Source organism: Schistocerca nitens, chromosome 5, assembly GCF_023898315.1.
Source record: "Schistocerca nitens isolate TAMUIC-IGC-003100 chromosome 5, iqSchNite1.1, whole genome shotgun sequence".
Taxonomy (NCBI): Eukaryota; Metazoa; Arthropoda; class Insecta; order Orthoptera; family Acrididae; genus Schistocerca; species Schistocerca nitens.
The window spans coordinates 847,399,591-847,416,596 of record NC_064618.1 but is presented as its reverse complement, the minus strand read 5'-3'; the positions used below and the strand labels follow the sequence as shown (position 1 = coordinate 847,416,596).

Genomic DNA, 17,006 nt, shown 5'->3' with positions numbered 1-17,006 from the left:
CATTGCTGGAAAATTAAAATGAAACTTCATACAGTACTTTCTTATTTCCATTACAGACAAAAAACCTGAGTTTTTGCGGAAGTTACAAGATTTCGAAGTGAAAGAAAGGGAAAGTGCTATATTGGAAGTTGAAATCACATCAGAAACAGCAGATGTAACATGGCACAAAGTAAGGGAATTTTGACTGGATGCATTTATGGTGCTTGTATAGTATTGGTTTCAATTGTTGAAATGTATATGTTTTGTTTTTTTTGTTCAGATAACATGTGATATGTAGTATTTAAGATTTGTAATATTCTTTCTCAAGCATTGACATTGATCTACTATGGGCCCTGTGAATAACTTTTTGCGGACTGTGTGAAAAACTTTTTGGGATTTCAGTTATCTCTGTAGGGACTGTGTTACTTCACTCTCCCACTTTCTGCTTCCACACTGCCCCCCCCCCCCCCCCCTCCCAGGATTCTCTTAAGTGAGTCTAGTGTCAGTCATTCTGAAGATGTATGTGATTGATTTGATCCTTTGCTTTCTGAAATATTCAGACGCTCAGATTAAATATTTTGCTGGTAATATCTAACTCAAGAGTACTTTCTAATTGTAGGTATTTTTCATTGGGTAAAATACCATCTCCATGTTTCTGGCACTTTCACAGCTTGCAGTTTTGTCTTGTATATTCATTGGTATTATGCTACAGAGATACATAAACAGACCAACCTCATCTAGTCAACCATTCTTTGTGGAGACAGATTTTGGGCTTTTGTTAAAATACAAATACATTCATGTTCAGAAAACAACAGAACACTTTGAAAGTCTGGTGATATGATGTTCATATTCACAGGGCATGTACATTAGTATATTCTGCAGTAATGATGAGCATTTGAACCATGTCAGCTCATGAGTTCAAGGTCAACACTGATGTTGTTCCACAACACTACAAACCAGTAAAATATGCCTGCTGCTCTCAAAGGTAATGGATCAGTGTGAATGAGCAGACATGCAGGATGCCTTGCTGATGTATGCATGAACCATATCACCAAATCGGTGATTTTGCAAGAGGGCATGTGTTGTTGGCACAAGGGAATGTGATGAATCCATCTTGGAAATTGCTGATCGTGTTGGATGAAGTGTTTCTGCAGAGCAACAGGTGTGTGGAGAATAGTTCACAGAAGGCCATAGATGGGTCAGGTTGCACCTCCCAGACTACCTCCCGAGAAGATCGACACCTCATCCGAATGGCATTGCAGTATAGATCTGCATCCTCCTCAGCTCTGGCACAACAGTGGAACAATGTAGCACATCGTTCACCATTACCGGTGACAGTCTGTCATCATTTATTATGGGTGCATTGTCCACTTTCGTGCCTGTCTTTGACGAATGTGCAGAAGCATGCTAGATGGCAATGGTGTATGGAATGATGTCACTGGAGACAGGATTGGCATCACATAGTGTTTTCAGACAAATCCATGTTCTGTTTGTTTGAAAATGATGGCCACATTTTGGTTCACCACAGACAGAGGGCATGGCATCACTGTGGCAGCATTTGCACAAGATGTACTGCACCATCTTGAGGCCTCATGATGTGACGTGCTATTGGGTACAACCACAAATCACAGTTGGTGCATGTCCAAGGCACTGTAACCCATGTGACCTACGTGAATGACATCCTGCGACCCATAGCCGTACCATTTCTGCACAACGCTGCATATGCCATTTTTCTGCAAGGCAATGCATGACCACATGTTGCTGCAAAAACAAGTGCCTTCTTGGTGTCGCAGGATGTCGACCTTTTGCCCTGGCCCTCCAGATCACCAGACTTGTCGCAAATCAAAACTGTGACCCTGAACTTTGGAACGAAGTAAATACAGCATGGATGGCTATACCACAGGCCACCATTCATGCCTTATATGTGTCGATGTCATCATGCATGGAATAAGTTATCAGGGCCCATGGTGGACCCTGTGCCTACTAGGCAACAGGACACATGTTGAAACAAAGTGAATGAAATTTGATGATTTATTCAGGATATACTAATGTAAATGAACATCCTGTCTCTAGTCATTCCATTTTTCCTAAACATGATTCTACAAATGCCAGTGTTGTACATTATCTTCCTAAACGATGTACAGGACAATTCAAAATGTATAGAACAGTTACATATTGTTATAATTATTTAATTCAAGGTGATACACTGTTAAGGTTTACAGAGAAAATAAAAGAAGGTTCAAAATTTCAGTTGACATCTAAGTACAGTGAATCGAAAGCTGGTACAGTTTTAAATCAACTACTTCCAGACTGTTGGATTGATCATAGCCGACATGATGACAGTGTGTCCTGCTCATGGCCACCTAGATCTCTAGATCTGACTTCAGTGGAATTACTTTTTATTGTGTTATGTGAAAGTCTTTATGTTTCTAATTCACATATGCCAGTGACTCCACATATGCTTCACAGTGTATTGCGTGAAATGGATTATAGTTAAGATATTGCTGTTTGATGAAGGGGCCTTGTATAGAATACCTATAAAGTATGGTATGCACTTTTTTCCCATGACACTAGAACAGCAAAAGGGGACAAAAGATACCTTTAAACTTTTACTTCTGCAATATTGAATTCCATTTTTAATTTATTTCTTCCAAACTTCATGACATTTCCTTATTTCTTCTACTTTTGACTGTAGTGTACCATTATTTGCTGTATCTTCACAATTCCACATAAATTCTTGACATATTCTTATAGCAGTGGGAGGGCTCAATTGAACCCTGAAGTAGCTCACATTTAGTATACTGCTGTCCTCATAATTGTAAAGGTAACTGTGTTGCATTTTGTTCTGGTCAACAACTGCTAACTTGAATGATGATAGATGCTTTGTCAGCAAGATTTCCAGACTGGACATTGTAATGTAACTTTCAGTTGTTTTTTGTGTGTTGCTGCTGCTGTGACTCATCATTGAGATAATTTTTTTTAGTATGATAACATGTGTTTTCAATTATGCTGCACCAGTGTTACTAATGAAGAGATTTTGCATGTTGTGGAGTACTCAGATATTGAATTAGAGAGTGGCTCATTGGAACCAGATATTAATTTTCTGGCAGAGACAACTGATTATGAATTTAGCAAAACTGAGAATGTGTTATCATTAGTAGATGTCTCTCCATCTCATTTCTTCCTACAACAATTTCAAGACTCAGCTGTTACAACAGTGAAGATCGCAGCTAGAAACAAAATGGAATGGAATACAAGGTCACTAAGAAGCCCTTGAAGAGGGGCTGTTTTGAATATCCTCAAGGCAACAAAAGGACTCACTGCATATGTTTGCCACCCAGTCGATGGCTCTATCATCAGTGCCTTCTGACTTCTTTTTGCTGAATCAATGCTGTGTGCCATAAAAAGAAGCTGAGCATCAAATGCTCAGAATTAAATGAAGAACACTCTTTGCATGTGTCATTGGAGGAATTGGAGGCAGTGATTGCTGTCATTTACACCAGATGTGCCATTTGGGTTAGAAGTGTTCCTTTGGATGACCTTTGCTTATGTTCTTGGTGGCCTAATCACATCAGGGATAAAATGACAAGAGACAGAGTCTACCAACTTATTAGATTCCTCTGCTTTGTTAAAAACTTATCCCAAGCTGAATATATTTCTGATGACAAGTTCTCTCTTGTTTCTGAATGGTGGAACAAGATTGGGCAAAACTGCCTCCAGTGTTACTGCCCTGGTGAAAATATTACAACTGATGAGCCGCTACTTCCAAGAAAAGCAAGATGCAGGTTGACTCAGTTTTTGCCAAACAAACCTGACAAATACAGACTCAAGTTTTGGGAAGTGTGTATTTTAATCAACAAAAAATTTTTATGACTTGAACGGCACCTGCTGTGTTACCTATTGAACTTGGGCTATTTTCAATATCATTAAAACTCAGTTCTTTACTTTGCAATGCTACAGCCAGTGTCATATGATTCTGTTTTATTTTTGCATCTAGAAATACATCATTGTTAACTCTATGAATGAGTGGCATTCATTTTGTTATTACTCAGTTTCGGTTTGTTTGGCTGATTGTAGTTTCTGTAGGTGCATAGATAGTTGCGCTGGAGGTATGAATAACCATTAATTTCTGCTTGTGATCTTTCAGGATGGTGAACAACTGACAGACACAAGTGATAAATTTGTATTTGAGAAGCAAGGAACAGTACGCAAGTTACTGATTCGAGGTGTGTCTGTCCACGATGAAGGCGAGTACACATGTGCGCTTGGAGAACAAGAGTGTACTGCAGAAGTCTCTGTTGTTGGTACGTACTAAAATATACACAGTTTTAAATAACATACTCAGAGCTTTTCCTAACTCTGAACTGATGTGTTAAAAATTAATGCTGTAGTTATTCCCACTACATTTTATTTCCTAGCTTGACAAATCCTGTGTCACATGCTCATGTTCCACCATTCCTATTTGTAAACAGTTTCACTCCAAGGTTATGCACATAGTTGTTTTTAATTTCTTACAACCAGTCCTTCACTAATTTTATAGAGCATTTGACATTGTCCATATTGCTGTACATTAACAACTAGTATTCATAAAATCAAGTTTGTAAAACAAGGCACTTGATAGTAGTTACAAATTATTCGATATAAGAGGTAAAAATCTCAGTTAAATGTAAGATAAAGCTTTTGACCTCATTTATTTGCTTTTCTGGAGTGATAAATAGGAGCAGGACTCTATCTCAACAAAAAATAAAAGTATTAGTGTCATTGCTGTATACCACTTGGTATTTAATTTTCAAATGGAAAAAAGTTATAACATGCTTTAAAACAATGTATCCAATAAGTGTGGAAGATATCTTATGGGGATTGGCAAGAGAAAAAGAAGATTTTTATTCATTTTTGGTGCTAAGTTCATGAATATAAAGGAATTGTTTTTAAATCGTGTCACTTATGTGAATAATTGAAAGCAATTGTAATCGTCCTAAATGCTGAATTTTTGGACATACAAGTATATGATGATATCTGGCTGGGCAACTTGAGTCTGGGAGTTGTTTTGAAAAAGTTCCTAAAATGCCATTAAGACTGTGGCACAGGTCTACATGTTGATAAGTTGTATGGAGAAGAATCAGTGACAAGAATGCAAGGAAATGTTATGCCTGGAACAAGTACTAATATGGTGAACCTGGATGGAATAAAACCAGTCTGATGTAATCTGTGTTCTAATCAAAATAAGTAAGATCTAAGAAACTTTTGAATTCACTGTATTTGGAAATTGCACAAGAAACAGTGGAAATAAATGAGATCTCCTGTTTAGAGACAGTATAATAAAATGTCAGACAATAGAAACTCCAGGTAGGAATATCAACAGTGTTGAAAAAGATAGATTGTTACTTACTGTGAAGAAGACATGAGCTGCCAGAGTTATGGTTGTGTGTGCATGAGGTGTGCTTGCTTGGGTGTGTGGACGGTATGTGTTTCTCTTTTTCTGATGAAGGCCGTGGCTGAAAGCTTCGTGTAAGAGTCTTTTAGTTGCACCTGTCTGCAACTTAATGTGTGTTCTTTATGGTAAGTAGCAATCTGTCTTTCCCTACATTGTTGATAATAAAACATCAGTCAATCAAGAATGGCATAAGAAGAGACTGGCTGGGGTACGTAACTTCTTAATTTTTGAAATATGAATTTTTTAGAAAAAGTAAAACATTTGTTAAAAAGAGGACAACAACGGCTTCAAATGAGCTCTAATAGTCTATAAATCTATGTATAAGAACATTAGGATAGTCCCAGCTTGCTCTGTTACAGACAGACATTAAAAATTTAAGAGCAAGACAGTTGTATGATTTGATAATGTAAGCAGCTACAAGATTAAAAGTTGTAAAAAAGACAAATAGTGAATTACATGAATGACTCATTATAAAGAATATTAGCTACTAGACGTGGTCTATGTTACCAGACAGAGAAGACAGCGTGGGTGAAGGGAAATTCGAGAGTATTCAAACCTGGTGACTGTTCATAGAACCAGGGCACCAAACAACATCAAGTGGCCTATAATTGTTGTAGGCACACATATGAGGGGCATTTGAAAAGTCCATGCAAAAATAAAAAGTACTTACATGTTTAGGGTAAACCTTTTTTATTTTTCAACATAGTCTCCTTTTAGACTTATACACTTCATCCAATGCTGTTCTAATTTGTTGATCCTTTCTGAATAATAGGAATTGTCCAAGTCTGCAAAATAGTTATTAGTTGCTGCAATCACCTCCTCATTTGAATAAAATCTTTGTCCCGCCAGCCATTTCTTCAAATTGGGGAACAAACAGTAGTCCGAGGGAGCCAAGTCTGGAGAATAGGGGGGATGAAAAACAAGTTGGAATCCTATTTCCATTAATTTTGTGACCACAACTGCTAAGGTGTGTGCTGGTGCATTATCATGATAGAAAAGGACTTTTTTGCAGTCCAGTCACTGGCATTTTTCTTGCAACTCAGTTTCCAAACGGTCCGATAACGTTGGATAATATGCACCTGTAATAGTTTTACCCTTCTCCAGATAGTCAATGAGGATTATCCCTTGCGAATCCCAAAAGACAGTCACCATAAACCTTTCCAGCCGAAGGACTGGTCTTCACCTTTTTTGGTGCAGATTCTCCCTTGGTAACCCATTGTTTAGATTGTTGTTTGGTCTCAGAAGTGTAGTAATGTATCCATGTTTCATCCACAATGACGAAATGATGCTTAAAGTCCTGCAGATTCTTGCTGAACAGCTGCAAACCATCCTTGCAACACTTTACACGATTCCGTTTCTGGTCAAGGGTGAGCATTCGTGGAATCCATCTTGCGGATAGCTTTCTCATGTCCAAATGTTTATGCAAAATATTATGTATCCATTCATTCTAGGTGCCCACAGCACTAGCAGTATCATGCACCTTAACTCTTCTGTCATCCATCACCATACCATGGATTTTGTCAATGATTTTTGGAGTCGTCACCTCCACAGGGCGTCCAGAACGTTCAGCATCACTTGATCCCATACGGCCACTCCGAAAATTTTGAAACCACTTATAAACTGTTCCAATCAAAGGTGCAGAGTTACAGTAATGTTTATCAAGCTTCTCTTTTCTCCTCTGAGGCATTTTGCCTTTCATAAAGTAATGTTTAATCACCAAATGAAATTCTTCTTCGTCCATTTTTTGACTTCCTTGATTCACATGAATGCCAAACACAAAGAAATAGACCAATATGGCTGAAACTTGGTGTGCGTTCTTTCCAAAGATGCTACTAACTAACCATGACTTTGCATGGACTTTTCAATCGCCTCTCATAAAATAGACTATAGCAGTGTGATGATATTTAATTGTTATTGTATTCTGTTCATCATAAGAATAAACCTGATGTAAACAAATGCAAATGTAATGATTGGTCAGAAGCTGCAGCACACATACACTGGTGTTGTTACACTCTTGGAAGTAGGTCCTGCTTATGTATTAGATATATTATTACTAAGTTACATTAAATGAAACTTTAAGATATTCTATGTATTAACAGGCATCAATGCTTTTCTTAATCATACTTTAGCTTTGTAGTTGTTATTTCAAAAATAACTGTTGTGCTCTGATTATTACACTGTTAATACACAGTATGAAAATGGCTGAGGCTGCTGCCTATTCCATAGTGAAACACACGTGTGGAACACAGTTAAAAAGTGCCCTGGGTTGTTCTTAATGTTTTTCATAAATTTACAGAAAAAAATCAGCTTTGGAGTTTTCCAATAGACTGTATTTGTTACAGTTGTAACACATACACACACTCACACACACACAATCATACACACACACACACACACACACACCACACACACACACATGCACGCATGCACACACACACACACACACACACACACACACACATAAGATGTATAGCAGGGTTGGTAGTGCTGTAGCTTGGTAACCCACTACGGGTCATGGATTGCTGATTCATCTCTCACTGTAGTCACCTTTCTTTCTTTTCTTTTTCATTCAATCTGAAGTATGCAAATCTCGTAACTGTATAATTCATGATCATTTTTTGTGAATAATGATGTCTTCTTCTTTCTAATTACATATTGCAAACGAAATTCCTGTTTTCATTTCAGATATAAATTCTTAATTATCAATATCTTGCAGAAGACTGTTGATAAAGGTTGCTAAAATTAAGCAAACATAACAATTTAATGTTTTAGGACACAAAAGGAAAAACCAAATACCCTTTATTTGGACTGTGTTCAGTGTTTTATGCCACAGATGTAGTCTCATATGAACCAGAGTGATAAGTGTTGTAGAAATATAAAAAACAATCATTTTCACAGCATTGAGCATACAATACAAATGCTGCATTTTTATATTTGCCACTGTACCATTACAATATGAACCCCACAGAACTGATCTGGAGTCAAGGTAAGGAATCAGAAAACTCACTCAGAAAAATTACCCTGTGCAAAAGTTACGAGTTTTCATCACTCTTGTTTGTAATTAGAATACTGTGTTAGATGAGAATGAGAGCATTTTATGCTTCCCATATGGTCAGCTAAGAAGTGTGTGATAGTGCTGGAGTTTTGCCAAATATTATTTCAGTCTCTTTAAAAATTAAATGACATCCAAAGCTATGTTGTTTCTTTGCTTGTGTCTTTTCACATCTGAACTGCTATTGCTCATATCATTACAGGTTAGTTGGACTAGCTGGCTGGCCAGTGCTGTCCAAGTTTAATGCTATGGTAAAGCTGTTGTCACACATTATCGCTCAGTCTCTGTGTGTGTAATACATCATAAAATGTATCCTTATGATCTTACTTGACTGTACTGGACACAGCTTACTCCACTCCATGTGAAACAAAATTAATTGAGATGCAAGCAAACATGGAAGACTACATGGCATAATGTTTACATCAGGTTTTTTCTTATGGTGAACAGAGAAAAGTGTACAGAATTAGTCTCTCACAGCATCTTCTCACTGTTAATGTATAACTTAATTACTTTCAAATCATTGAAGTTTCTCCTTCATGTAAATAGACCAATAATGTTATGCCAATTTTTGCATTGTAAACTACCTAGGTGAACTTCTATGCAAACAAATGTCTCAAGCAATTTTTGCTTAACCTGGTGTGAATGATAGGCCTCTCCCTTGAATTCCTGTTGCTTACAAAACGGATATAATTGTCAAGGTAAATTAAACATCAAATGATTAAATATGTATAACTGATTAATTACAGAACTTCCACCAGAGATAACTACTAAGATGCAGGATGTGACTGTTGCGAAGGGTGAGAAAGCAACATTTGAAATAGAGCTAACAAAGGGAGATGCCCTTGTCCGATGGTTTAAAGATGGCAAGGAGCTGCAATTTTCTGAACATGTGCAACTGTCCATTGATGGAAAGAGGCAGCGCCTGAAAGTATACAATTCCGAACTTAAGGATGCAGGTGTTTATTCTTGCGAAGTTGGTGAACAGACATCTTCAGCACGACTAACTGTTGAAGGTACAAATAATATGAAATTTTATTTGAGAGTTATATTTTAGTAGACTGCATGCAAAACAGTTTACTTCTATTAATGTTTGTAGATTTGGTCATCTCTTTCACAATAAATTATTTATTTCATTATTAATTATTTATTCATGCATTACAGAGCCAGCTGTGCAGTTCCTTAAGAAATTGCCAGATGTGACATTAATTCCTCTAAACTTGGATGCTACATTCACTGTAGAACTGTCACGATCTGATGTTAATGTGAAATGGTTGATGTAAGTAATAAATCTTCCAGTAAATGTGTTACTGCTTTAGAATTTGCTATGGTGATCTACAAAATGATATACTTATGATGATGTTTGTGAGACTTTGTATACCTACCATTTACCAGCATCACACCAGATTATTTTAATAAACAGAAATGTAGTTGAATATTGAAAATTGTGTTCCTCCTTTAGGAAAGGCAAAGAAATAAAATCATGTGAGCGGTACCAAATAACCTCAGAGGGATCTGTGAAGAAATTAGTTGTAAAGAATGTTACCATTGAGGATCAAGCAGACTATAGCTGTGTTGCTTTGAATGTAAAATCAACATCAAAACTTAAAGTTGAAAGTAAGTAAATACTTTTTATGCATGTACCACAAGAGCAACGTGTGTGTGTGTGTGTGTGTGTGTGTGTGTATGTGTGTGTGTGTGTGTGTGTGTGTGTGTGTGTGAGTGAGTGAGTGCTCACATCATCACTTTCCTTCTTCCACAAATTCTGTACAGTTTTTAAAGATATGACTTACAAAGAATCACTAAACTGAACACAGCTGTCTCTAGTAAATAATTTAAAAGTAAAGGAGTGAAAGTCATAGACAGGCACACTGAAAAAATTGAAAATTTGCTAGGTTTTGGATGAATCCTTTAATGAGCTAGAGTACACATAGGCACACACTTATGAAGGGCTTGTTTCAATAGTGGTACTAGTCCATTTTTGTTCATTCTGAGATACAGAGTCCTAAAGTTAAATGAACACTGAAAAATCTGCAGTTGAGATACCTGAAATATTCAAGTAAGGCACACTGATTGGCAGATTGTAGGAGAAAACAGAAACTTGCTGTCTGTGAACAACCTGCATAAGCACAAATGTTTCAGAAAGAAGAAGAAGAAATAACTAATGAAGAGGTACAGAATCAAATTGGAGAGAAAAGAAATTTATGGTGCAACTAGACTAAAAGATGAGATTAGCTGACATGGCACATAATGAGACATGGGTGTGATGATGGAGGAGTGTGTGTGTCTGTGCAGGGGGAATCTAAACTGTGTAGGGGAAACTGAACTTTGTTGCAGTAAGCGGGTTCAAATAGATATAGGTTGACATAGTTATGCAGTGCTGTAGAGGTTTTGACAGGATAGTGTAGTGTGGAGAGCTCCACCACTAAAGTCTTCAGCTGAGAACAACGACATCAACAATTTGTATGTTCATTCAGATCATATATATTTGTAAGCTTAAGTTTGTTTAATATGCTCTTTGTGCTTTAAGTGTAATATTAATTTGTTCACATTGATACAGATAGCTTGTGCAATAATTATATTGTAATTTGCCTTGTTTCCTATTTTTAGTAATTGAAACAGCACCAAGGATTAACATCGAATCTCTTACAAAAGAATATCGAGTTAAAAAAGGAGATGATGTAACTATTGAGGTGAAATTCACTGCAGCTCCTCCACCACAGGATGAATGGTTCATCAATGGCAAACTTGTCAAAAAATCGCCAAGGGTATGTTATAAGTTCATTATTATTCAGGCCTTATTGCAGATGGAAGTTGATGGCAATTTTAAAAACTCTTGTGTTATATATTTTATCGTATTTTTCTTAATAACTTGTAATAATCAAAGAATTGTAGGAAGGATGGTTTAGAATGAATTTTCAGTGTATTAGGTAGCAACAATGAGTTTCCGAACATCCACATCTGTCATAATGCATTTTTTCAAAGTTCCTGTTAATCTTCAGTCTTTTAAATACTTGATTCCACATATGATTAGCATATAACAAGTGGTTATTGGTGTTTCCCTGTCCTCTTAGAAAAATTTTGAAGCCACTGTAAGTCCTCTCAAATCATACTTACCTGATGAACAGATAATGCTACAGTATTTCTATAATTACTTTGTAAATGATTTCCATGTTATTACTCCTTATCAACTAGAGGGCAGTCTCATATCATGTAAAATATCATTCAGAATACTTTCCTACCTGTGTTTCTTTAAAACGTTGGCTCCAGTGTATTTCACATTTCAAAAAAAATATGCTAAAGTTACAGTTATTTTTCAGTACCACTCATTTTTTGACGTTACCAGATGAACATAAGATGACACATCAGTAATATTTAGTCTGAAAAATCTGTTAGAGAGAACACTGTACTGTTTGCATTAAGAGCAACAACAAACACAATTAACTTAGACTAGCATACAACCCAGTGGTAGCACAGTGACTATCTTGTAGATGTAATCTTTTATTGTATCTTTCCACCCTTGTTTCACACAAATTTTTGTGATGCAGTGCTGAAAAAATAGAATTAAAGAATTTTGTGAAACACAGTTACTGTTGGATCAATTATAGGAAAGTTTTCCATAAAATGGTTGGAATGTTCTTACTCAGCAAGGAGTGCAGAGATGTTTATTGGGGAATACTAGGAAAGGCACGAAAACAAGCAAGTAGATCAGGGAACTGACTGGAAAAGAAATGATAATAATGACCATAGGGAAAATGAAATGGGCAGTGGGGGAGGGGGTATGTAGACATATGAATATATGGTAGATGGATCAAGGAGGTACTTTGCCGAATACTGAGAGATAAGAACAGACTCAGATGGCACCCTAATGGAACATGAGTGATATCTGACATTCATGCATTCATTATTTTCCATAGATCCATTCATAAATGTGGAACAAGTCAAAATATTCATTGACAAAAGAGAAAAAACTCATGGCAGTTTTATTCTGTACACCATTATTAACAGTACACTATCACACTACTTTACACTAAAACATTGTTTTATTTTGTGGCCACATTTTTTGCTGGTTTTGGTGTTCTTTCTGCCAGTTTCAGTATTTTTTTACTGGTTTACGTATATTTTGCCCATTTCGGTATTAGTCCCTCACACATTATTTTTGAAGTATTGTAGTTCCTTAATTTGCCTTATTTCATTGTTTTTCAGTGGCATGTGGAAAATGAAAGTAAACCAGTCTGTTACATTATATATATTGAAATCAAAATACACATTTATTTACATTTTACTATTATTATTACAGGATTAATCAATACAAAGATTAATTAATAACAACATCTTGTTGTATATCTGTTATCCTCCGCCAAGCTTCTTTATCCAGCGCATCTTCCTTGTCGATACTGCAATGTTCCATTGCTCTGTTTATGTGGTCTGTCCAAGAGTGTCGTGGTCTTCCACAGATACGTCTGCTGGGTGGTTTCCATTCATAAACCTTATTTGACCACTGATGATCTGGCATTCTCATCATATGTCTGTACCATTTTAATGATTTTCTTTCAATTCTATCTATCACTGTATCATTTGCTTTCATTCTAGCTCTTACTTCATCATTAGTTTTCCTTTCAATTCTTGATATTCTGGCACTCCTATGCAAATAATCCATTTCCACAGCTATTAGTCTTCTTTTGAGATCTGCATTTAAGATCCATAGTTCTGATCCATAACATAGCACTGAGTCAACCATTATCTTACCTACTCTTTTCTTATCGCTGTTGGACATACTCGTATCCCACCAAAAAGAATTCATACACTCTAACACTTTACTGCTTTGCTGTATTCTATATTTTATTTCTGTATTGCGCAAATCATTTTTATCAATATGTGCCCTGAGATATTTAAATTTCTCTACGTGTCTCATAACTGCTTTGTCATTCAAATATAGCATCACTATTTGCCACCAGATACTCTTGTTTTTGTTACTCATTTGTAGTTCCCATCTGTCGTATTCCTGATATAATTGTCATATCATGAACTCAAGGTAATGATCATCTTGTGCTGTAATATCTTGATCTTCAGCAATTTGCATTATTAAAAAAATAAATCATGTATGGTGAAACCATTAAACATAATTAGTTAAAGAAAAAATAACTGTGCATACTATGTTGAAAATTTTTCAAAAGAAAGCATTGCCATAACTTCAAAGTTCTCTTCTGAGACGTTATGTCACTGATTTTTCAGCACTTCACTGTAGTGTCAAAACAGCCACACAGGGTCCAAAACTGAATATGGAAGACAAACTGCCTTCTGCCCAATTAGAGACATTTGACAATATTCCACATATCATGCTGGCATAAAAAGGTGCTTTCCACCAAATCTTGAAATGATTTGTTTTCCGTCAAGCTATCTTACATGGCTGAGATTTGCCATTCTAGTTATATATAACATACTGTTTGCCATTCCAGGATTAATAAAGTTTATTATCATCCCATGGTTGAAAAGAAAACTAAGAGATGTGAACACAGATTACATGTAAATCTGCATTCAACTCTGCAAACCACTTGAAGTGCATGACAAAAGGTACATCCCACATACCAGTTATTATGGCTTTATCCCATTCCATTCATGTGTGGAATGCTGGAAGAATGATGATTGATCACCTCTGGGCATACTGTAATTAGTCTAATTTTATCTTTACAACCAATGTGGGAGCAGTACATAGGGGGTCATTGTATGTTCCTTGATTCATCATTTAAAGTTTGTACTTGAAACTTTGTGAGTAGGCTTTCTCAGGATAGTTTGCCTCTATCTTCAAGTATCTGACAGTTTCTTTTTTTTCAGCATCTCCATGAAACTCCCTCATGGCTATATAAACCAGTGACCATACAAGCTGTCCATCTTTATATATTGTTCAGTATCCCCTGTTAGTCTTGACACAGGTCCCACATACTTGAGCAACATTCTTGTAGGAATCGTACAAGAGTTTTGTAAACAATTTCCTTTGCAGGCTGATTGCATTTCCCAGTATTCTACAATGAACTGTTGTCTGCCAACTGCTTTATCTGTGACTGAGCCATTTGATAATTCCATTCCATATCCCTAAAATTTATTACACAAATGTATTTTTATGATTTGACCAATTCCAACTGTGCCTCACTTATATTGTTTTTTAGTTTTATGAAGTGCAAAATTTTACATTTCTGAACATTAAAAGCAAGTTCCAAATCTTTGCACCATTTTCAAATTTTATAAGGACCATACTGAATATTTAGCAGCTTTTCTCATATAGTACTTCATTATAGATAACTGCATTACTAGCAAAAAGTCCCGAGTTACTATTAATATTGTTTCCAAGGTCTTTAATATACAAAATCAACAGCAAGGGTCACAACTTACTTCCCTGGAGCATACCTAAAGTTACTTCTACAACTGTCAATGATTTTCCACCCCAAGTAACATGCCACATCCTCCCTACCAAGAAATCCTCAGTCCAATCTCAAATTGTTAGCCTAATTTGAAGGTGTAATACACTGCATTTCAGTGTTTCCTTCGCCTTTGACTGAAGCAGCCATCCTGTCATATTTATGTTTACTTATGCCCTTAGTGTATGCAGATATTTTGTACCCTATGCCATGACCAGTACTTCTGTGGATTAGTAATATCTTTAATTTTAAAGATTTAGCTTCATGCACACTAGCATCTCTTGTGGATGCCGGTCAATTATCATCTGACAATGGCGTAATAAGCCGAAAATAGGTTCATAACAAACAAATATTAGTTCAAAAAAAGCAATTTGCTTGCTTTTCAAGCTTAATGATAATTTATTATTTGATGTAATGAAGCAGTTGCATGAACCAACATATGAATAAAATATTTGTGACTCACTTCTGCTAATTATTTCAGATTATACAAACACTGACTGAGAATTCTGCAACTCTGACCATTAAGAAAGCTGAAGAAACAGATGCTGCAAGCTATACTGTTAAATTATCCAACAGGCAAGGGGAAGCCTCAGCAGAGATGACCCTCATTCTAATGGGTAATTTTTCTTTGATTTAAATGAAACCATAATTAGTGCTTTTCACATGACCAGTTTCATTTTGTAGTTTTTATGTTACAGTCATAAGAGGATAGAACTCTTCTAGTAATGCAATTAAGTGATTAGAATGAAATACTTCTTTGTAAACATAGATGTGCTTTGAATCTCTAATATTCTTGTACAAAATACACTCCTGGAAATGGAAAAAAGAACACATTGACACCAGTGTGTCAGACCCACCATACTTGCTCCGGACACTGCGAGAGGGCTGTACAAGCAATGATCACACGCACGGCACAGCGGAAACACCAGGAACCGCGGTGTTGGCCGTCGAATGGCGTAGCTGCGCAGCATTTGTGCACCGCCGCCGTCAGTGTCAGCCAGTTTGCCGTGGCATACGGAGCTCCATCGCAGTCTTTAACACTGGTAGCATGCCACGACAGCGTGGACGTGAACCGTATGTGCAGTTGACGGACTTTGAGCGAGGGCGTATAGTGGGCATGCGGGAGGCCGGGTGGACGTACCGCCGAATTGCTCAACACGTGGGGCGTGAGGTCTCCACAGTACATCGATGTTGTCGCCAGTGGTCGGCGGAAGGTGCACGTGCCCGTCGACCTGGGACCGGACCGCAGCGACGCACGGATGCACGCCAAGACCGTAGGATCCTACGCAGTGCCGTAGGGGACCGCACCGCCACTTCCCAGCAAATTAGGGACACTGTTGCTCCTGGGGTATCGGCGAGGACCATTCGCAACCGTCTCCATGAAGCTGGGCTACGGTCCCACACACCGTTAGGCCGTCTTCCGCTCACGCCCCAACATCGTGCAGCCCGCCTCCAGTGGTGTCGCGACAGGCGTGAATGGAGGGACGAATGGAGACGTGTCGTCTTCAGCGATGAGAGTCGCTTCTGCCTTGGTGCCAATGATGGTCGTATGCGTGTTTGGTGCCGTGCTGGTGAGCGCCACAATCAGGACTGCATACGACCGAGGCACACAGGGCCAACACCTGGCATCATGGTGTGGGGAGCGATCTCCTACACTGGCGGTACACCACTGGTGATCGTCGAGGGGACACTGAATAGTGCACGGTACATCCAAACCGTCATCGAACCCATCGTTCTACCATTCCTAGACCGGCAAGGGAACTTGCTGTTCCAACAGGACAATGCACGTCCGCATGTATCCCGTGCCACCCAACGTGCTCTAGAAGGTGTAAGTCAACTACCCTGGCCAGCAAGATCTCCAGATCTGTCCCCCATTGAGCATGTTTGGGACTGGATGAAGCGTCGTCTCACGCGGTCTGCACGTCCAGCACGAACGCTGGTCCAACTGAGGCGGCAGGTGGAAATGGCATGGCAAGCCGTTCCACAGGACTACATCCAGCATCTCTACGATCGTCTCCATGGGAGAATAGCAGCCTGCATTGCTGCAAAAGGTGGATATACACTGCACTAGTGCCGACATTGTGCATGCTCTGTTGCCTGTGTCTATGTGCCTGTGGTTCTGTCAGTG

General features: G+C 37.8%; 1 protein-coding gene across 1 annotated transcript in view; it reads left to right on the top strand.

Annotated features, from left to right (window-relative positions):
• Window positions 1-17,006, top strand: part of LOC126260755 (titin) — a 530,053-nt gene that overhangs the window by 460,190 nt on the left and 52,857 nt on the right. The window contains exons 140-146 of the mRNA XM_049958094.1: window positions 57-169; window positions 4,127-4,283; window positions 9,212-9,478; window positions 9,627-9,741; window positions 9,925-10,079; window positions 11,073-11,230; window positions 15,360-15,495. Coding sequence (XP_049814051.1) covers window positions 57-169; window positions 4,127-4,283; window positions 9,212-9,478; window positions 9,627-9,741; window positions 9,925-10,079; window positions 11,073-11,230; window positions 15,360-15,495 — 1,101 coding nt within the window. The remainder of the gene's footprint in view (window positions 1-56; window positions 170-4,126; window positions 4,284-9,211; window positions 9,479-9,626; window positions 9,742-9,924; window positions 10,080-11,072; window positions 11,231-15,359; window positions 15,496-17,006) is intronic.